Source organism: Centroberyx affinis, unplaced genomic scaffold (genome assembly GCF_046629955.1).
Source record: "Centroberyx affinis isolate AG114_WGS23_722 - 3 ecotype Tasmania unplaced genomic scaffold, CSIRO-AGI_Caff_v1 ptg001654l_1, whole genome shotgun sequence".
Taxonomy (NCBI): domain Eukaryota; kingdom Metazoa; phylum Chordata; class Actinopteri; order Beryciformes; family Berycidae; genus Centroberyx; species Centroberyx affinis.
In genome coordinates, this window is record NW_027280084.1 from 300,830 (window position 1) to 324,238 (window position 23,409).

At 41.2% G+C, this 23,409-nt stretch overlaps 1 protein-coding gene across 1 annotated transcript; it reads right to left on the minus strand.

The window, feature by feature from the left end:
• Positions 1-1,700: 1,700 nt before the first annotated feature.
• plcd4a (phospholipase C, delta 4a) lies at positions 1,701-22,559 on the minus strand. The gene is made up of 15 exons (XM_071528289.1): positions 22,535-22,559; positions 21,889-22,047; positions 21,035-21,263; positions 20,530-20,659; positions 20,048-20,279; positions 18,385-18,586; positions 17,535-17,679; positions 16,258-16,410; positions 13,942-14,109; positions 7,909-8,065; positions 7,318-7,434; positions 6,657-6,835; positions 6,383-6,515; positions 4,740-4,889; positions 1,701-1,792 (listed from the first exon to the last, which is right to left on the minus strand). Exons 1-15 carry the CDS (start codon positions 22,557-22,559, stop codon positions 1,701-1,703), a joined length of 2,271 nt encoding a protein of 756 aa, XP_071384390.1.
• Positions 22,560-23,409: the final 850 nt, after the last annotated feature.

The window sequence follows — 23,409 nt, forward strand, 5'->3', positions numbered from 1 at the left end:
TTAAACGTTCCGCATGCTTTTCTTCGCCACATGGTTCCGCTATCCAGTTCATTGGTTTGAAACTAAACTACACTAGACTAATTACAAAATATCTTGGGTTAGCCCTCGCCGATATTAATATTGTTGTTATTGTTATTTACGCTCACCAACAAAATGGTAAATAAAATAGCCAAAGTGTTAAATGAAAATCATATTTATTTGCAGATAGCTGTGGTCTTCTACATCAATATAAAACAAGCAAAATAGATATTATAATACTACCATGAGCTATACATAATATGAATCTGTAACAGTGTATACAAAAATAGACAAATATCAAAACACAACATATACACAAGTGGGGAATATTTACATACAACAAAAACAACATCAGATGACACAAGACTACCTGTAAGTACTAATTCTGATTTCAGTTGCTCTTTACCTTATTCATAAAGAAACCATGTTATTCGTGCAAATTAAGAGTGCTTTGCTAGAATTACAATAATCATATGCACAAGAATCTGGTGGTGATGTAAAAGGTAGAAGAGTGGGCTGTTCCAGTGAAGCTGCACAGTGGCCACCACACTCACAATACTGTCACATGTGAAAACCCACATGTGAATTCAAAGCACATGTTCTTTCTGGACACATGTTGGTTTGCACATGTGAACAATTTTTCTCATGTTGTAGGCCTATTCTGATGTCATGTGACAGTTTTTACTTCAGATGTAGAAAATTTTAATTTCTAGATGAAATGGGGTTTTTTTCCACATGATTTTTTTTTCATGTTTTCTACTGATAGATACGTCAATATTTGTTTCACATGTGAAAACTTCATTTCAAATGCAAAGAGACAATTCACAGAGTGAAAATATCAATGGGAAATTTCACATGTTCACGTATGAAAATCAACCTGTGTCCAAAAAGCTGTGAATTCACATGTGGGCAAGTCCCAGTGTGAATGTGTGTAACTGTATGAATGTGAGGCAGGGTGTTGCTGGAAAAGAGCACAGAAGCTCAGTAAACCTTCCCTGGATAAATAAAGGTTAAAAAAAAAAGAATCCATGATTCCGTATCTGTATCCTGTTTCAGAGACACTTTGGGATTACAGGCCAATTCTACGAGTTGACAACTAGCAATGATATTGTGCATCTGTGTATAGAAATGCATTTCAAGCTTTCCATCTTGACCAAGGTGAAAGCCAAGGATTGCAAGTGGCCAGACAATGTCCTCGAACACCGTCCATGAAGTGCTATGCTTTGTTTATGGAAAATACTGACAGAATACATATAGCCTGATCTACATATGTCGGTGGCACATTCTTCTCTCAAACACAACACAATTGTATGACGAACAGCATCAAATATTTGTCCTACATACTTATAGTACACCAAACATGAGCAGCAGAGTTCAAGTAATGCCAATCACACAGGTTCATCAGTAATGCATCAGCACAGGAACAGGTTGCACACACACTATAGTGAACAGAACGAAAACCACTCACTGTCTAATATACGTCTACTGCCTAAGAACTACAAAAACATTTGGCGTAGTATTTTCTTCACATCAAATAAAACAATATTGAATACTATGTTGAGGAACTGCGAGTATTTTCTATCGTTCGGAATGACTCTACTCTCGACTGATGTCACCATATGAACTGACTTCAGACCGGCACAGCCGTTTTTATTCAGAAACGTACAGAGGTGAAGCTCGGTTCATTCCAGCTCTGTGATCCTGATGTGCACAAATAAGGAGGATGGAGGAATACTGGTTCCATCTTTGGACAAAAGGTGAATGTGACGATACCCTGGGGACAGGAAACAAAACAAGAATGATTAGTTGTATCCACTTTCCCTCAACCTGCCTCACCGACTTCTACCAAAGATGCTCTATACACACAAGATGACGCATTACAAGCTGCGCCAATGGTATGAAATGGTATACACTTCCTGTCTCCTAAGTGGGCATGGTCGCCTCTCCCCCCAATCCCCCCCTATGTATTTATATTTTCTTTTGCTAATATTAGATATTTACACAGCTAACAGCCATATTTAGCATTACGAAAATTTAGTGGTGGAAGAAGTATTAAGATCTTTGACTTAAGTAAAAGTAGCAATACCACAGTGTAAAAATACTTTGTTACAAGTAAAAGTCCTGCATTCAAAATCTTACTTAAGTCAAAGTACAAAAGTATTAGCATCAAGATATACTTAAAGTAGCAAAAGTAAAAGTAGTCATTATGCAGAATGGCCCATTTCAGAATCATATGTTATTGGACTATAATTATTGATGCATTAATGTGTTCATCACTTTAATGTTGCAGCTGGTAAAGGTGGAGCTAATTTTAATTACTTTATATACTGCTGGGTAGCTTAAACTATAAAAAAATATATCATAATTTATTAGTTGATTTATAATTTGTATTAATAATCTAAATCTGCAAAGTAACTAGTAACTAAAGCTGTCAAATAAATGTAGTGGAGTAGAAAGTACAATATTTCCCTCTGAAATGTAGTGGAGTAGAAATATAAAGTAGCATGAAATGGAAATACTCAAGTACAAGTACCTCTAAATTGTACTTAAGTACAGTACTTGAGTAAATGTAGCCTACTTAGTTATATTCCACCACTAAGAAAATTAGTTAGCTAGGGCGTTCGCGAACGTTAGTTGACGTTAGCTTAAAATTTTAACACAGTTTATCTCGTGAGATAACCAGATCTCAGATCCCAGATCTCGCAAGAGTGTGTTGCTGAGACAGACACAGGTCTCGAACAAAGTTAATTTTCTCCTGATTTGTCTGTCTGAAAAATGCAATTTTAGTGTCAGAATGTTCGGAAGATATGTGGCTTGTGAAAAATGGATCCAATATTTACTTCGGTGACTATGGGGCGAAAGAATCGGTCATAATCTGTGCTCACGTTCACTTCTCCCATTGGAGTGAATAGACTCAGGACCTGCCGCTAGTCTCCTAAAGGGGCGGGGTAGTGGCCAAACCCACGTGACACAGATACAGGAAATGACTCGCAGTTGCGCCGTCTCGTTTCTAAACCGTCTCTGCTTCTACTTCAGTTTGTTATTTCCTACGTTTCCCAGAATGCCTTTCGACAAACCCCCAAAGAACATGCCTGAACATGCCTAAGCATCTCAGCTTTGGGTTTTACGTGTGGGTGGAGAGAATGATAGCGATTCGGGAGCAAGAGTTTTTCCAGTTTAGAAAAAGTGAGAGTTACACCCCTTATTCAAAACACCGCATATCATGTGGCTGCATAAGTTCTGGTCAATTTAGTGCTACTGTCTGTGGAGAAATTGGTATCTCTGCCTCTTGTAACTATGAAATTTGAACATCGGTGCAAAATGGCGGCTCTAGAAAGACGCCCCTTTCAGCCCCCAATTCTAAGGGACTGACACCAAAACCTGACGTTTACCATTAATGTTTTAGATTGCTGAAACATTTGCTGCCATCAAACAGCATCGCAGCTGCGATGGAAATATTTCACATGACGTCACATTGTCCAAGTTTGGCTAGTTACCCATGGGAATAAGAAAAATGCACCAAACGGCAAAATGGACCCAGAAATGCAAGGTACATCACCAATAGCTGTTTTTTTTAACGGTGTTAAAGTGTTTTAGGGTGAATTTTTCTTTAAAGCTGCAATGAGCGATTTTCCAACCACTAGAGGGTGACAGAAACCACAACACATTTGTAAATAAAGCACAGCAAAACTACTGGACTACGGAGGCCACTAAGGACAAACTGTGCAGAAAGGCTAATAGCTAAGCTAAACGTACCTATGGAGAAGTGTCACCAGTTACCAGTCTCACTTTGCTATATTTTTCTCCCACTGTTACATGTCCCACAATGACAAGTGAAGAGGTAGGTAGCGAGTTTACTAGTCACTCACTTCATCGATTCTGCCATTACAAGAATTTTTTCGCCACTTTTAAACAGTGAGGGAGGAGACAAGCTAGTTTTAAAAAATGAAAAGCTACTGAATGGGTCAGGAGGAGCTACAAGTCAGTCTGGATTTTGACAACAAGCTTTAGAAAAGAGGTGAAAACAGCAACACAGCTAGCCAGCAAGTGTGGATAGGCTATTGGTTTATATCATTATGTCTCAATGAAATCTCCACATAGTACACGGTAGTTTCAGGATTGGTTATAGGGTCTGAAATCGCTTATTGCAGGTTTAATGTTGAGGCTTCGGTTTCTCAAAAGCAAGACACTGCAATGGAAAAATTATTGCCTCTGTGCTGAGACGATTTGGAGAAATCTAGCCCAGTTTGTTATTGATGTTCGTATTAGGGCTGAATGATTTTGAAAAAATATCTAATTGCGATTATTTTGACTGATATTGCAATTGCGATATGATTTGCGATATTAGAGGGAATGATCATTTTTACATCATTATTCTCATTTTCATTGATGGTGTGATTTTTGCGGGGATCTGTACCAAACAAAGATGTTTTCTTAAGTCTGTAGAATATGATGTGTAGGCCAGGACATCTCTGCAGCACCACAATATTTCATTTAAAATGGTATTTTGACACACATTTCGCCTTTAACAAATATTGCGCCTCCTGCTCCTCCTGTTCAGCCCTAGTTCTTATAACAAAAATAGTTACCACAGACTAACACTTCAACTATCTTTATTTCCCAAAAGAGGCCATTTTTCTGACAGCACAGGCACTATACAGTCAAAGTGTGCTATAAGATGCTGTAACACTTCAAAGTCAGCTCCGCTTTATAAACCTTACCTTGCTGAATGCAGCTGAGAGGCAGTGTATACTGCCCGATAAAGTCATTTTTGGATGTCTTGTCATAGTCTTCCACCACGAAGCGCACCAGGGCCAGTTCAGCAGCGTGGATGGTGAAGCGCAGGGTGTCGTACCACACGGGGTTGAACCCTGTAAATATGACAAATAAGCGTGTCTTGTTCAGTGTCAGCACTCACATGGCTCTTAAGCAGTGAAATGTTGCACAATTTTTATAAATTGTGCGACAAGTGAAAATGCATTCTTGCAAAGTGACAAGTCACAATTCACTGTGAAACTACACACAGATCTGACATATCGAAACTCATCCATCATTCGTTCATTCATCCGTTCATTCCCACTGAGCGCTAGACATGATTTCAACATTGTGTCTCTGCTTTAGCTCTCGTACAGCCCCGGATCTTTTTGGCTATGTATAGGTACTGTTTTAGACCAAGGAGTAAATACATTATTACATATTTAAACAATGCATAACATCATAAATATGCACCAGAGAAGTCCGTACAAGATAATGCTTTATTTTTGTCATTCTACCCCAAAATCCCTATGGATCCCCTTATATCTAAAAATGCTTAAACATAGCATAAATGACTTTAAATTTAGAAACATGCACACCCGAAGTAGGATACTGTGCTAAAATAGTTTAAATTGATATTGCTTAAACTGAAGTTTGAGGAGCCAACTGCCATAAAATGCTAAAAAAGAAGAATGAAGTTTGAGGAAGCACATTGTGCATATGCAAAACGTTCAGCTCTTTTGTAGGCTGAAGTACCGTCAGTTGTTGTTGTGCGGTGTTGTTTTCCATGCACCAGCATCAACGGATTTCGAAGAAAATAGAAAATAGGAAGAGAGAAAATCTGCACTTTTCGTATTCTTCTTTTTATCCATAAGTTGTTTAGCTTCATTGACTTTTAGCAAGTTGCGTGACACAATATGAATGCTCTCTAGCTAGCTAGCAAGCATTCTCTGCTAGGGTTAAGGTGTTTGATTTTTGCTTGCAAATGCTTGATTCTTTTTTTTTAAACTCAGTATCATAAACTCTGAACCCTCAATGTCAGATATGTCCTCACTATTTTCTCATGTTCTAAGTAAAAAAATAAGTGTTTTTCCTAGGATGTTTTTATGTTCTACTAGTATTTTTACTTATTAATTTTCATAATTTTCCCTTCAGTTATTTTGTTAGAATATGAACCCTATGTCCTATATTGTTTCACGTTCTAAGTAAAAAATAAAAGAACTGAAGCTAACACTGTGTGCAAACTTCACCGTTATTCCATGTTTACACATTTAAACTTAAGCGTTGGAAATACATTGGTTAAATGTCTAGGCTAAAACCTGGTTAGGGTTGAAAAAAGAAAGTTTAGTAGTCTACATAATATCTTAGCTGTCGACTGAACGTCATTTAAACATATAGTCGTTGAAATTACATGGTAATAAGGTCTAGGTCTAGGTCATAGACATCTACTAAACTTTCACTTTTCAACCCCATGTAACCAAAATGTAGCCTAGATGTCTATGAACCCTGTAGGCGTGTTTTCAATGGCTAATCAACCTAAAACTGCAGAGGGTTCATTCATTCTTTCATTTCTTTGGCTGTAAGAGCAGTGGCCTGGCCTTTACTGTACCGTTGTTCTCAATGTATCTGGTCTCCTGCTTGGCTTGGTCCAGGGGAACTCCATGGATCTCCACTCTGACCAGCGGATCCACTATGGATCCCTCTTTGATGTTCACTTTGGGCAGCTGCTGGCCACTGATCACCTTCAAAACACATAAACACACAAATTCGGACTTGGTTATCAGTGGCAGCTTCATGGATGAATAAATGACTGCATGGATTGAGTATTTCTTAGATAGCTTCCTTTCCTTGCTTCCTTCCTTAGCTTTCCTGTCCTTTTTTACCTGTATGGTGAGAATCAGGGATTGGTAGCCGTCTCGGTGTCTGGGCATCTCTGGGTCAAATCTTTTCTCGACTTGTCTCATGAAGGCAGGCTTCAGGACGTAGCCGCAGCATCCATTCTGACTAAACAGTCCATCATTCAGATCCATCCCTTCCCCAGCAGTCTGGAAATTCAATGCAACTGAGTGGAAAGGAAAAGAAAGAAGGTTTCTTTTTTTACTCCCTTACCACAATGATTCATTTCAGCCTATTCTTGGCATGAACTTTATATTGAGAACACACTGTCTTTAGGCACTTTGAGAGAATGGGAATATGATTATTAAAGCTGCACTGGGCAAGTTTGCACGTTGGTCGCTGATAAGTAGGCTGATAAGACAAGAAGATTCATTCATTCATTTTCCATACCCGTTCATTTGTATTCAGGGTCACAAGGTGCTGGAGCCTACCCCAGCATGCATTGAGGCGAAGGCAGGGAAACACCCTGAACAGGTCGGCAGTCCATCACAGAGAGAAGAAGATATTTTTACATAAAAATCTAGCCTAGTGCAGCTTTAATAGTAGAAAAAAAGGTTGCAAAAATGCAATTGATTTGAAAAAGGAGGTCCAAACGCCTGCTTGAGATACAGCAAAAGTTCTCTTTGAACAACTTTGAATCGCACTCACCGATTTGGCACCCAGCATTCCACATTTCCTGAGGACTGAAATTGGAGGAGTCGGTTCGGAAGCCACTGGGATAAACCCTGGTTAGCTGCCGCGAATTGTGATGCACAAACTCTGCCCCTGAAATAGAGATACCACATCAGAGATACAGTCAAACTTTACAAGTAGGGTTCGACTGTTGTGAGTTTTAAGGCTGACACCAATCCCATGGAATGAGAACCCCAATTGATGATAGTGTGTGCTGATCATCAATGTCTTTAAATCTGATCATGTTCATGCCAAACGATTCTCCAAAATCGCAAGTATTCAGTGTTTCCCTCAGAATTCTATTTAGACCATAAGACATTAAAACTCCTTTGAAACCCAGGATGGTGTAAATGTTTCAGACATTTTTCCACCCTGACAAGAATACAATTTAGATTTTTTTTTGCATGAAAATGGTCAAATTTAAAGATATTGAGTATTGGCACAAAATCCAAAATTATCAATAATGGCAATCACAAACTTATATTGGTCTAATCCTACTATTCACATCAACCACAAATATTTTGAGGACTAATGAAGAAAAGATGGCTGAAGGATGACTGGACTCACCGGCCTCTCTCAGGTGTTTGCGGGCTTTGGACTCAGTGAAAGAGGAAACCTCATAGAACTTGGAGTGGATGCGGGAGTGTTTGAAGCTACTGAAGTGGACACTCTTGCAGTAAACGACGCAGTCTGACAGCTCCTTGGACAGACGTTGCTTCGACTTCTAGAAGAAGAAGACAAAGGATAATGAAGTTAAGGCTCCGATGAAGGCAGAAGCCAATACACATGGGTGTTTTTTAAAGTAATAATCTGCAACTTTTTCATTTGTATACTTTATTATCCCCGTGGGGAAATTTGTCCTCTGCATTTGACCCATCCTATACACACACTAGGAGCAGTACAGTACAGTACAGCGCCCGGGGACCAACTCCAGTTCTTTTGCCAGTGCCACTGACAGGAGTATTAACCCTAACATACATGATCACCGGTTTCCTGCCAACATCATCTTTGATGGTGGGAGGAAACCGGAGCATCCGGCGGAAACCCACACAAACACGGGGAGAACATACAAACTCCAAACAGAAAGGACCTGGGACAGACCGGGGTTCGAACCCAGGCCTTCTTGCTGTGAGGCAACAGTGCTAACCACTGATCCACCATGCCGTCCTTAATGCAAATAAATGTCCATTAAATAAAAACCATACAATAGTAATTCAACCTAAAGCCAGTTCATGAACCATCCTGTTCAGCCATGGAGGCTATCTCATGCTAACTACCCAGTTCTTGGCTATTTTTCTGGAAACATAAGACGCATCACTTCCTGTGCACTGGAGCTTTTTTCCGGGAAAGACCTACCAGACACGGTGTCATGCCATTGTTCCGAAACCCCAATAGTTAGAAAAGTCCATGCCTGGTTCCATCCACAACCGTGGCTTCTGACAGCCTTGACCGTAAGCTTGCTCTAACCCTAACCTCAGTGACCCCATGCCTCAACCCAACCACCTCCGGAATAACGGGCTGTCGGACAAATGGGCTTTCGGTCCAGTGGGTGGACATTTTTCGGACTATTGGGGTTTCGGAATAATGGACTGTCGGAACAATGGGCGGTCCCCCCAGACACGGGGGGTTCAGAACAGCAAATGTTAAAGCTTTCATGAACTGGGTATAGGTTGAATCACTATTGTGTTCTATCAGTCGCAAAATAGACATTTAGCTATATGAAAACGTTGCGGATCGCTACTTTAATCACTGACACGTGGCAGGGCAAACCCTTCTGATGCGAAGGAATCCTGCCATGGGTGGAAGCACCCCGAGCGCAGCGAAACCCCGAGACAACCCCGAGACAAACCCCCCCCCCCCCTCCCTTGGATGGTGTAAGCGATACTCGACCGCCATGCCAACCAAAAGCAGGTCTGTTGCCAGGGCGGCTTCCATGACTGTAAAGTTCAGGAGGTGTGCGGGGGGGCCCAAAACACCAGAATGATAGCGAAACCTCTGGGGCTCCTCCGCCACACGCCTGCCTGCTTCCTCGTGAAAGCCGATCCGGCTGGTCCACCCAAGCTTCAGAGACTACACCCCCCACCCCCACCCCCCTCCCTCCTCCCCATCGGTCTACAAGAGGACAAGACAGCCATCTCTGAAGTCACTTAAACCATCGGCAAGGGCACCGCCGAGCTCACATCACTGCCAAACCCGACGCTGGCCTCACCTCCGATGACCGTGTTGACAGGAGTCCCAGTGTGGCATTTCATGCTTCTCAGATGCTTATCAATAAACATGGCTCTAACTGCTGACTGCTTCGTTTACACACTTAGTTTGCTGTACTGGACATAGTGGCGTGTTCAAGCGGTGCTCATAAGGCATTGTAAGGCAACGTAAGCGCATTATAAGCACATGGTGAGTGCTTGACAGTTATTAGAATCAGAAAATTATATGAAAAACACAATTTGGAAAGAATTAGGGAGGTGAATACTTTAAGGAACATCTGTACAGTTAATGAAATGATATTAAACTGGATGTAATTTTCTGATGTTTGTCTGATGATTGTGTTGTAAGAAAGGTTTATCTCTTTCTAATGCTCTTAATCTGCTTGTAATGCTTCACAATGCACTACAAGTAAAGTGTTACCAGTAAAACTACTCACTTAAAATACTCAAAGTCCATAAAAAAAGCCACTGAATTACAATAACAAGAGTAACTGCAGCTCATGACTTTCACCCTTGATATTAACCCATAGAGTCTAGCTCATATCCAGAGAAACATAACCGCGACTGGAAGGACGACGACAGTCAGAGGTGCTACAGTGTTTAGCAACTGAGGTGATTCGTGACTGCAATTAGTAGCGTTCAGCGGATCAAGTGTCCCATTTTAGAGGACACTGTGCCTACAACCTTCACCTTACATAGCTCAGCCTGGCCCGGCCTGGCTTAAGTTTGGCCTCTCACATGGTAGAATGTCAGGATGGTGACCATGAGATACTACTGTCCTCTCTTTCTCTCTCTGTCTATCTTATTCTGTTTCTCCCCTCTTGTCTAGATGTAGATTCGAAATGCATTGCTGTCGTCTTGCCTCTTTTTCCATTCATCTCTTTGTCTGTCAGTTCAGTTCAATTCAGTTCAGTTCAATCCAATTCAGTTCAATTCAAAAATGGTTTAACATCAGGGCATCCAATTCCGGACAGCATATGACCAAAAAATCACAATCATATACCAATATATTTCATCCTGTACTGTTTTTGCTGAAGTTTCTCATAAATTAACAATCCTCCATCTGTCTTTTTTAAAGTTTATCGCTTTTACCTTAACTTGTAATTGATTTTCTTCCAGTCCCTGCAAATGGATGATAGCGCACCTATTTCTGAGATTCAAACTTTGTATCCAATTCTGGACACTTACTTTCGTCCGTGTCGGTGTATTCATATACTCAATATTAACCCTTTAATAACCCTTCCTATACCTTCACAATGTTACAGATACTTGTGAGAAGTGCAGGCTATGCACTCAAAGCTCTTATTTTTCCATTTATCAGCCAATACCGATTCTCTACATGAAGTAACCGTTGCCCAAAGTGGAATTTAAGGCTTCCCGCTTCTTGTTCGTGACTAAGTTCGTAACTTAGTGTTTTATATGCTTAAATGTGTATAGATATTTATGAAATTTGATACTTAGCGTCTGAAATGTGTATGAATTTACGTCACTTAGCTTTCGGTTGGGAACTCCATATAAAAATGCCGGTAAACACCGGAAATTACGTGAGTGGCCGGAATTGGATACAGTGTCCGGAATTGGATACAATTCCGTTACTAGCATGACAGGACAGAAACCTGTGTTGCCAAAGCAGTTACCTTAAAAGAGGTAATATTATAGACATTAAAGAACTACACTGACTTGTTGGGAGTTTGGCCCATTGGTCACCTTACCCAATACGTGATGAGAGAATTAGCACCAAAATCATCTCTGTGTCCCTGGTAGGTAGTTCTGTCTGGTGCGCATGCTAACTGTTAGCATACAGTATGTTAAGTAATTGACTAGCATTATCCAAAGTATGAAGATAATCCTTTAAGTAATCCAAAATTGGTATTGGTTTTTATTTTATGGCCTGTAGATTCATAACTTCTGATTTTCTTCTAACTTAACTTCATTTAACATTCTTTTTGTTGAATTTTATGTCTATTTGACCAATCCTCTAAGCAAGCCTGGCAGGTTTAGACGCTCATTAAAATTAACTAACCATCCAACCTTAGAGCTGCTCCAAGTTCTCCTTTTCTCACTTTTAAGATAATGCTAGTTTTACGTAACATATTGTATGCTAAAGCGTTAGCATGCGCAACAGACAGAACTACCAGAGACACAGAGATGATTTTGGTGCCAATCCTCTCGTCACATATTGGGTAAGTAACCCAATGGGCCAAACTCCCAAAAAGCCGGAGTCCTTTCATAGATGACTAGTAGTAATTAAAGACTAGTCGACTGGTAGTAATTGAAAAAAATAATAATAATATCAGCGTTATCAGCAGTAATATAATAAATAAATATTCAGCAACAATTCAATTCAGCTATTCTAGTAATCATGCATGATTGGAGTGACTACATAGAGTTTAAAAACTCCACCTTTTAACACTGCTCTTGTAGAAGCACTCCTCCCGAGCAGCTAATAATAGTCTGTCTAATACTCTTTCTTTCTCTTTCTTTCTCTTCCTCTCTCTCCCTGTCTGCCTCTGTCTTTCTCTCCCCTATCACAGTGTGTAAGCAGATCACCTTATCTAACACCCAGTGTCTGCTCCCTGGCCTTCAATCCCATGTATCTTTCATGAGGGATGACAGAGGTTTATGCAATCCTTTTCCGCTGGATAAAAAGGTGACCAGATTTCCAGTCACTTATGCAGGCGGCTTAATACAAACAGGCAGCCAAACTCTGACTGAATCAAACTCGACACACTTGGGAAACATATATTGGGGTTCTTTGGTTTTGGCTTTGGCTTTAATACTGCATTTGGTACTAAGGAGAAGCATTATAAGGCAAGAATGCCGTGTGAAAAAACAGGCAAACTAGATGGATTTGTGTTTTTTGTACCATGTTTAAAACTTCAAGCACTGTTAAAAATTTTCACTTAGTATTTAACATTCTCTTAAAGTGCATTATGTTAAAATAAAGGTAAAAACAAATGCCACAGGGTTGTGTCTATTTGTGCAGTTAAATAACAGCAGCAGATTAAGATATAAAGACTCGGCTGTAGTGGCGTTTTCTATGGAAAGCTTGATGGGCGGCAGGGTAGAGAGCGACTGACTTAGGCATTATATGAGAGAGAGATAAGAGCTGGCAACATCCAGAGAAACCTGGAAACCTGAACCACACGAAATAGGCACGGGACTCAACAACATAGGCTATGATAGCCCAGAGGCCATGGCTTCATTGACTTGGATAAAGCCTAGTTTGTTAGCTAGTTCATTGGTTCCTAAACTAAAAAAGCCCAAGATCAAGCTTAATCAATGTTCCATATGCAGTATTAAAGAAATATGTTGTGAAATGAAGGGCAGATATACTGATCGGGAAGGAATAGAAACAGGGCTAACACTTTACTTGAGGTGATGCTCATTATAGGGCATTATAAGAATATTGTGAGTGCATAATTTATTATAGTCAGAGCATGACATAATAAACACAATGTGCAAAAAATGTAGGGGGGGTGATTACCTTATGGGACAGCTGTATACTTCATGACTTCATGACATTTTCTGATGCTTGATGATTGTAAGAAAAGTGTATCTATGCTTCTAATGGTCTTATAATCTGCTTGTAATGTGTCACAATGCACTTAAGGTAAGGTGTGACTGAAAAAGGCAATGATTGTTGCCTGCAAATAGAGTAGTTTCTGCTTCAAGGCTAATGTCTATAACTTGGAGAAAGATAGACCTGGTGATATTGACATGAGGAGTCTGGAGGACTGTTCTCACTGTGTTTTGTACTGGTATTATACCTGTAAATCCTCTTGGTATACAGTATCTATGATGTTGAATGATCACACATTCACACTGGGAGCTGCCCAGTACAACCACAGTCTTCCACTGGCGGCCACTGAACAGCTCCTGGAGCAGTAGGGGGGGTTCAGTGCCTTGCTCAAGGGCACCTCAATGGCAGTTGTTGAGGGAAGGGAGATCGTTACTAATTCACTTGCCCTACCCAGGTGTTCTCAGGTGGTCCAGGGATTTGAACTGGCAACCTTCCGGTCTGCCCCTCAGCTGTAACAGTACAGTGTTCACACAAATCACGTGGACCGGACAGCAAATGGGGATTCTAATGTAACTGCAAACTGTAATTCAGTAAATTAACTCATAAACAAGGTGTATTTAATCAAACGGAGTGCCTTCATTTTTAATTATGGGCCAGTCAGCTTAATCTGAGAAGTGTTCCAACCACAAATTCAAATCCACTTCCTGAATTGACTCGATGTTGACGGATGTATCATGAGCGTAGAAGTGACTGAACTCGACCGCGGACCATGTTCCAGTGTCAGTCTGGCTCACCAGACTGTGCGTAATGAGGTGTCTGGGTCTGAGACCCAAGGGTTGCGCCGGTGTACAGGTTAGCGAACCGACCCACCTTGGGCTTGCGGCGGAGGCTGTCGCGATGGAGGTTGTCCTCGTCGATTTCGGCCGCCTCGTCTTCGTCGCTGACCTCGCCGGTGAGAGAGTCCTCCACCATCCCGTTGAAACTCTCCTCCAGACCACCGATCTTCTTGGCCTTCAGCAGAATCTTCCCCTTAAGATCCTGACAGAGAGGTCAAAGACAATCCCAGCGTCACACTTGATGTACAGTTTCATCCTCAGTGAATTTGTGTTCTTCAAAGAAACCGGGAATAACTGAACTCGATTAAAGTAAACAGTGAAGGACACTAGAAATAGGGGTAAACAGAGTATTCCTATCTTGCTGTATGATTTTAGTAAAGAGTCATTGTGGGTCCAGCATCCTACCATCAGTGAGAAACATGCATTGGTAAATCTGTTCAATATTGTAATGAGAAATCCAAGTGCATTGCATTGATATTAAAGAAAACTTGATTAAACTGAAGGACACAAGGTAATACTGTTTTTTTTGTGTTTTTTTTAGTTGCAGAAGTTATTATATTTCCTAAAAAAGTGATACAAATAGGGTATTAGACTCAGAGAAAATGCACCCTGAAAAGAGGTCTGTCATATTCTCCAGCACTGCAGGAGGGGAACAATATTGTGGCTTTTAATAATTCAGGGTGCCAGCGTTGCATGTAGACACAGATCATATGGCGCAGGAGGCTCTGACAGGCTTTGGGGAGAAAGTGAAGGTGCCCTCTGGGTCGCTGTGCTCTTCAGGCCCTAAGGGATCAGGCTGCCTAGCCAAGCAGAAGATAGCCTCGATTAACACCACCATATATAGTGGTGAGAGCCAAGCTCGGGTCAATTCACTGTCAGTTTGACACAAATGACCGTGACAACAAAATGATAGGCTACTCATGTTTGACCTATTGGTTAGGGTTAAGACTCAATTATGCTCAACGTTAAATACGTATACGGATATGGACGGAGCCTTCTGTCCGTACTCTGCATTCATTTCGTCCGTATTTGTGCACGTTTTCTGAAAGCTTACGGATACGGACGAAACTGAGCAGTACCACCGCAGTACCAGCGGAAATCGTGGGGGCAGTGTAGCCAATAGTTCAAGCGAGACCAGCGAGACACGATGAAGACATGTTGTTTGTTGTTCACAACAAACATGTTGTTGTTCACGTTGTTGTTGTTCACAACAAACATGGCGACGGTGGACAGAAACTTTTGACTCTCTACTGCCCTCTAGTGGATGTATTGCTTAACATCCATGCCAATGTAAAGGACGCATGGAAGTATGTGGGCAGTGACCGCTACATCGTTTGAAACGGATGTATTTATTTTCGTACGTAAAGGGAGCATAAATGAGCCTTTAGACCAATGTATCGTGCCGATATCGCCCTTTGATTAAAAATGGGATATGGTCCAGTCAGTGTCATCCACCTCTGATGATTTTGATGCAGTATGATTACATAGCTATAGAGTTGGCAAACAAACTCTGCTTTGAAGTTCCATCACAACTTTCCTGTCAGCCGCAGCTGGAACCGTCATCGAGGTCCATTGGCGAATTGGTTGTGTGCAAGTATGTCTAAATCTATAACAACCAGGCAAGAAAAAGAGAGATACCTGAAAAAGATAGTCATGGTGTTGCTGTAGATTTAGTCAGTTACGTTATAAGTAAAAGTTAATGATATGGTAGATTTGTCTCCAAATGCAGGTTACTATGACACAGTAAACTGTCTTGTCTTTAGCTCTAGTTTCTTTGTTGTAGCTTGAGAAGAGTCAGCTCAGTTAACCTGAACAAACTGTTAGCTAGCTAACTAGTCAGCAGGCTAATTTAGCAAAGACACTGATATTAATGTTAATGTGCAACTACTAACCACTACTAACGATAGTTTCTACTAGATAGGTTAGCTAGTTTGCTAATCAGATGTATTTACAACAAGACAAGAGTGATGGTTAGCCGACCAGACACTATGGTTATTTACCTAACAAGTTGACATGATCTAAACACAAAATCGATCAGATTTATGAGTGGCAAAATGATCAGTTACCAGCCAAAAACAGCGCAGAAATTAAACGTCTTTTGAATTCTATTGAGAGGGCCAAGTCATGCGATCAATTGTTCATAGCCACTGACTATTGCCCGAGAGCTGAAGACCACCAATATGGCTGCCAGAGGGTGAAAGCCCTACATATACAGGCCTTTATGTAGTTATTTAGTTAAATAAAAACTGTTTAACTGGAGGCTGACAAAACTTTTTCAAAACTGTAAAGCCAGCTCTCTAGCCGCAACATACTATGAGGTAGAGTCAGGACTATGGACTGTATGCCTCACCTCAGGAGACGGTAGCCCGATGGGGGCCTTGCCATCCAATGTGCTTTTTAGCAGCTTGTCACCGAGGATGTGGTTGAGGTGTCGGGCCATGACTCTCTGTTGCTCAACGCTGCAGTGGTTCTCGATGGACAGGATGACCGGGTACTCCGATACCTGGAGGGGAGAGAGGAGGAGGCGGAGGGGCGGAGGGAGTTAGAGAGGCCGTAATTTAACACTGAAGAGCATTATCATAGGGGAAAGCTAATACGCCTGCTGCCATACACCTGCGGGTTCTGCTTAGCTGGACCGACAGGCTGACAGGCCGACAGATGGATGGACAAGGGGTCATGAGGCCACAATATTCAGTTGCGGAGAGATGCTCATACACGCCGAGCCCTGACATGCACGTGAACCTGGCAGCTGTTTGCGTTGGCACGAGGCTGGCGCTCCGTGGCAGATGCCTGGCTGGTTCGCTTTATAGGCCTTTCAGATATGTCTTGGATATCATCGCACGGTTGTACTCCCACGTATAAATATACAATGAGGTGCTGAGCGGTTTGTTGATACAGCATTACAGGGCAACAATGAAAGCAAAAACAATTGCAATGCCAGCATGAGGGGATTAAACTTTGTCTTCCACTCATTTGATCTATCTGTTTGAAACGCTACATTGAGACCAACATGATCATCTTTCCAGGAGGGTTGGGACTGTGTAAACTGTGCAGCCTAAAAATATTTGAAGAGCTCTGTTCCAAAACTGTATATCTATTTTTGAAAAAAATATCAGTATTTTTTGTAAGAGGGGATGTTATTTGCCAAAGGTCTCATTTTTTTAACCAAACCCTTCAGGTAGGGCTGGGCTATATGGACAAAATCAAATATCACGATATTTTTGACCAAATACTTCGATATCGATATTGTGACAATATTGTAGGGATGACTGTTGGTGCTTTCACAAAAGATTTACACAATGAGATTTGATAAATAATCATCAGTAATGTGGATATAATTACTAAGTAGGTAAAGGCAAATAACAGAACAGCTAGAACAGTCTGGTAAGTTCAGAAAATTACATCACTTTACTGTAATGCAGCCTTTAAAACCAGGAAAAGACAACACTTATGCCATATCACGATATTACGATATCCAAAATCTAAGACGATATCTAGTCTCATATCACAATATCGATATAATATCGATATATTGCCCAGCCCAACCTCAGGTTTGCATTTGGCTCCAGAATGGCAGTAATTCCCAAAGTGAAACCTCCCATGCTTTTACAACATGGGTGATGCTACCTTAAAAGCGTAGTTGCCCAGTGCGTTGACCACATCCTTGAAGAGTATCTTGGAGGTGAAAGTGTGTCCGTGGTAGACGATGGGCTCTCCATTGGCACCATCCCAGCAGTCTACCTCCACGCATCGGCAGCCACGATTCAGAGCCCTGAACAGCAACCACAAGTTAAATCATTCATTCATTCATTCACTCATTCATGGATTAATTCATTCATTGTTTTTATTTGCCCGCTTATTCTAATCCAGGGTCACAGGGGCTGGAGTCTATCCCAGGCTACAAGTTAATTTCATTTGTTAATGCCATCAGTCCTAATGCAACTGTTTATTAGATTGTATTCAAGATTAATAAAATTTATGTAACAGAATTAATCAGTTCAAAATAGCACAAGGTCAGGGCACTCATTTAATTAACTTGTGTTGCCTCCATTTGATCAATAAATGCTGTATAATGATGGATGATGGAAGAGTAAAACAAGGTAACATCAATAAATCTCTTTCTATTACTCCTCAGATGCTCAATGGAGCATGGTAGCACAAGCATTAGGCAGAAGTGGATGGCTTTGGATGTTTGATTTCCGCTGAGGGAACCCTGAAATCTATAAAATGGTATTGGAATTTGATTTAGATAAAAGCATCTACTAAATGGCTTACAGTATCATTTTATGAACTCTGTAGTTGGATGGGACAGATGTGTTTTAAGATGCAGAGCTACTTTTTTGTTATTCCATTTTTGATAGCGACACCATCGATTTCTAACACGCTGGGTAAGAACAATCCACCAGAGCTAGACGATCAAACCTGAGGTTGGAAAGTTAATCCAGCATTGACCGATAATAAGCCAGCTTCCTGCTACCTGATGTAACCCTCCACACTGCTGTGTCCTCGGAGCTGGTCCTCCATCAGGTAGGTGTTGTGGGAGGAGGAGATGAAGTAATGGCACAGCGGCTGGCTCATGTCGTGGAAGATGCCCCGCCGCCGTGGGTTGAAGATGGAGCCCTCGGCCGAGCCCAGGTACATCAAGAAGCCGTCAAATGTCATGGCGTTCAGCAGCTTGGCTGAAAAACCATCAGGGTAACGTCAGAACCTACTCTTCCATTGGCAGTTTTTACATATCATGTCTTAAAAATGCCTGGCTGAACAAGATCTTTGCAATGCATCATCTTATACCAACATGCAATAGTACACTGATCTGTACCATGGGACAGTACGATAGGACTCACAATGATCTGTCTCAATAGTGAGGGATAATGGACAGTGAGTGATACATAAAATACAATGTTGGTAAAGTTAAGAGCTTTAAAGCTCAATTCAATACAGATTAATTGAATTGTAATCAGTTAGAGTTAGCTGCACCTGCAAGGCTGTGTATCAAAAAACAAAAAACATTGGTCCTATGCCAATTTTTGGCATCAATAGCGATCAAACAACCTCAAAATGGTGTAATCTTACAATGAAATCTTACAGTAAGTTTCCTAAGGGTTCACAGTTCATTCTCGGGGAGGAGTAAGCAAATGATATGTGTGAACATTAGGAAATAATCATTTAGTGAATAATAATGTGGTTTCATTCAAAGAAAGGCATCAAACCAGTATCAGTATCAGTAATATATCATATGACCTCTGGTTTATAACACATTCATAAAACTATAAGAAGCGCTTCATATCAGCTGTATGGCACAATTCATTCAATCCTTACATCCAATTTCACAAGGTGTTCAACGGTGTATTGATTTGTTGAGCAAACATTTTGTAAAACAGCATAAAGCAAAATCTAGTGTTTCCATGGAGCACAACAGCTCCATTGTAGTTATCATTTGACTAAGCACCCAAAAACAAACAAATTGAATATTTTATCAGTATCAAAATATTTTCAATGATAACCTATGATATGCTAGGATTTGGGTATGGGTTAAGTTTGGGTTTTTGAAGGCCGATACTGATATTTTGTGGCAATATTCTATATCTTTCAATTTGACAATTTTCATGCAAAGAAAATTCCACAAAATTGGATACTTGTGCTGACTGATCAAAATGTTGCAATAGAATCAGTTCAGGCTTCCCATCAGTACAACCAGTGTAGTACTATGACCAATTATGTATGTAAACAAACATCATATCCATGATATCAGAGGTGGATGACACTGACTGGAGCAGATCTGATTATTAGGTGCTCAGGAGGAGCGTGCCTATAAGAGTCGAGCTCTGTGTGTGCATGCATTTGTTGTGTGTAATGCTTTTGCCATGTTTAGGGGAATTAGGTTATGCACTGTTTAGGCAGTGCAGAGTCCCAAGAGCCCTACATTAAGCGAAATACAGTGTGCGCTTGTACACCAGGTAGAAGTCAAAAGAGCATCAACCAATTGTAGGCTGGTGCGCTGTACATCCACATACCAGGAAGTAGCAGCGATACTCTTAGCTACAAAAACACTGTGCCACTACAGCTCTTTGGTGTCAACAGGTGGAAGTCAATATAGTTCACTCACCCCAATCATATTGCTCTAAACCTAGCCTATGTACCTGTGTCGGAGGGCTCGTAGCGCTCGATGAGCTGCTTGGCAAACTGTTGGATGTCGTCCCCCTCTAGCTGCTCCTCTCTCACAAAGTCTTCCAGGTCTGTCTGGGATAGCTTCTGGCCGTCGCCAGAGTAGTCCTGGAAAACCCTCAATACATCCTCCCGCTGGGTCAACATCTTGTAGAACAGCACAAACTCGTCGTCCTCGAGTGTACCCGACTGAGACTTATCAGCCATCTGAGAACAGAGACAAGAACATGAGTCTATGGACAGATGTATCAAAACTCAGAGGTCTGGAGGCAGAAATAATCTCATTGCTTGAGTTAAACCTCCATGGGCGGAGCTAAAGAACCACAGTTTTTCTGGCTAAGTAACGTTAGACAGAAGCCCAGTGAAAAAGACAAGATGTAAGCGTTCCTTCTTTGCCTTTCAAGTTTACCAGTTAGCTAACTTGCGCTCCAAAAACCTGTGGTTCGAAGGCTCTCACCGTGAAGAGACGGTGAGCGTGGTGCTCGTTCATGTCCACGTTCATCATCTTCAGCAGGTCTCGCACTTCCTTGAAGTTCATCCTGCCATCATTGTTCTTGTCCGCCTTCTTGAACCAGTCACCAATCCATCTGGGTATGCCACTTAAGGAGAGCGTCACATTCAGTGAGAATGAAACACTCAATTGTGTGTCTAAGCCAAATGGCTGGGAAGCCAATTGAGCCATGAGTGTTGCTGAAACCCCTGTTGCAGATAAGCTCTTCCTCAACAGTATGATTCCACCCTAAGACATGGGTCTTCAACCATGTGCCATTGTAACCCAAGAGTCTGCAACTTTTCACTCCAACCAATCACTGCACCAGCTAATTTCATTGATTAGCACAACTTCAACCAGGGAGGAGGGAACAAATTAGTGAAATTGGCTGGTGTAGTGTTTGGTTGGACTCTTGGGCATTGATGGTACATGGTTGAAGACCACTGCCCTAAGACTATTGTGTGAAGGATACTGGTCAAGCTTCTCCCTCTCGCCCATGTTCTCCAGGTTCTCAATCAGTTTCCTCATGCCTCGGATCCAGGACTGAGCTTCCTCGGACGACTCGGCTACCAGGTCCAGGTTGCCCCTGCGACCGCGGAAGACCAGCGTGAAGCACCGGTCGGCCGGGAACTCGTCAGCGATGCTGAGCAGCACCTCGGACTGGTGACCCTCTCGGACTGCCTCCACATCACTCACAGAAACTGGGCACAAAGACCATGAATTTCAGGTTGCAATGTTTGTCTTTATGCAGGGGCGGTATTACCATTAGGCAAAGGTAGGCAACTACCTTAGGCTTCAGCAGCCAGAGGGCCCCACAATATACTAGAATACAACTTAAATAAACATATTTCTCATCAGTTTAAAAGAAACAGACACACTAAAAAGAACCCCTCTTTTTGTTACAATAAAAATGTTTTAATCTTATGTCAGGTTATAGTGGTAATGGGCTATTCCACTTAACTTCTAGCGCAATATTGCCTCTTGACTTTAACCTTATTTTGCTTTGCCACTGCACCATTTTCTGCGAGATGCAAAGAACTTAGCAAGTGGTGGAAAATAGAAGGTATATAAGACATTAGATAAGAAATACAGGATAAGATAAATTAAAAAACGATTAAAGAGATAATACTGTAAAGTGTATAAGAGGAGAGAATAAATTATTAAAAAAAGGGTGAATGTTGGGATTCAGGGGGCCCCATGTTTGCCTTTGCCCAGGGCCCCCAAATCACTAAGTCCGCCCCTGTCTTTATGGATACACATACAGGTAGTATAGCTGTCTGGAGTCGAGCCAATCAGTTACACATCAGTCAATCACTTGCTATTTACATGTGGAGTGGGTGTTGCCGGCCTTCTTGGACTTGTACCAGATGGTCATGCAGTCATCCTGCAGCTTGAAGTAGCGCTGCTTCTTCCAGGTGCGAGACTTGATTTTCCTCATCACCGTCCCCACCAGCATAGATTGAAGGTTGTCATCCCCCTGGATGCCTGGAGAGAGAGAGAGACGCATGATAGATAGAAATATGTATTTGAAGGCATATTTTTCTATGCCCAGAAAACCAACAAACAAATATTCAATGTTTCCCCCAGAACATTATTCTTGTGAGGGTGGAAAAGCCTCTGAAACAGCATTTAGACCATCATGCAACACTAAAACTCTCCACTGAAAGCCATGAAATTTGTTTAGGTGTATTATCAGATCCTTAAGGTAGGGTGAAGCAGGTTTCATTGCAGGTTTTACAGACTGTTGAGTAAAATCAGACATCTGATATAAAAATAACAACAATAAAAACATATTCACTTGCTGTGGTCAGGGAGGAACCTCCATCATATCAGAGGTGGACCACACTGACTGGACCAGATCTGATTTTTAATAAAAGGCCAATATCAGCCTAATGTACACTGTCCTCGGTCTGATCATTTGTTTGATCAATGTAAACCACAATCCCATTGCAGGAGACAATAAGAGACTTACGGAGGCCACTCCCTGTGGAAGCCATTTGTTGTTTTCTCACGCTTCTGCCATCTGAAAAAACAAAACAGAAAAGGCAATGCCATACTTGAAAAACATATGCTGCAGTTTCATTAGGTTTAGCTATTAAGACAAGCTTACATTTTTCAAACCACCATGTAAACAATTGAACAAAGATATACTAATGGAAATTTTATAGACAAAAACTGAGCGTTTTTTCCATTACAAATCTGCCATGTACAGAATATTTGCATATAAACATAACTTCAGAACGCAGGCTTTCCAAAAGTAATATTGAATTCTCTTGTTGTTCCAATTCCAAAGCCATATTAGATGAGCTTTTCTTCCCAAATAGCTACACTACTACTCCTGTTCACCCCACACACATAGTTAACGATTTCAAAGGCTGTTTTAGCTAAGCCACTGCACCCATTGCAGGGCTTTAACTACCTTTTAACACTCTTAGGTGGCCCTCCTACTTTTTTTTTCTGACCATCTAAAGAAAGAAATTAAACATCAAATTCATTCCTAAAATGTTACTACTTTACTACCAAACTTTAATTCCTTTCTAATGTAGGGAAAACCCTGCAAAAACCCTGTACCTAATGAGTAAGAAATTAACTTGAACTTATTCGTCCCCTTTTCTGACCAGAAATATGGTCTCATTTAGGGATGCATACACTCCTAATGAAAAGGGTTCTATATAGCAGTGGTTCTCAACGTGGGGTCCGGGGACCACCAGGGGTCCTTGAGGGCATCCCAGGGGGTCCCCAGCAAATTGACGAATCGTTAAACTTCATTATTTCATTTACATCAATAATAGAATGTAGAAGAATTACTATTTTGATCATAGTTTCACTGTTATGTCTACCTACAAT

Coding starts and splice junctions, on each gene's coding strand:
- plcd4a (XM_071528289.1), bottom strand. CDS start 22,559: ATGGCTTCCACAGGGAGTGGCCTCC. Junction 20,280..20,529: donor ACGCTCACCGTCTCTTCACG/GTGAGAGCCTTC, acceptor CTCTGTTCTCAG/ATGGCTGATAAGTCTCAGTC. Junction 8,066..13,941: donor GCCTCCGCCGCAAGCCCAAG/GTGGGTCGGTTC, acceptor TTCTTCTTCTAG/AAGTCGAAGCAACGTCTGTC.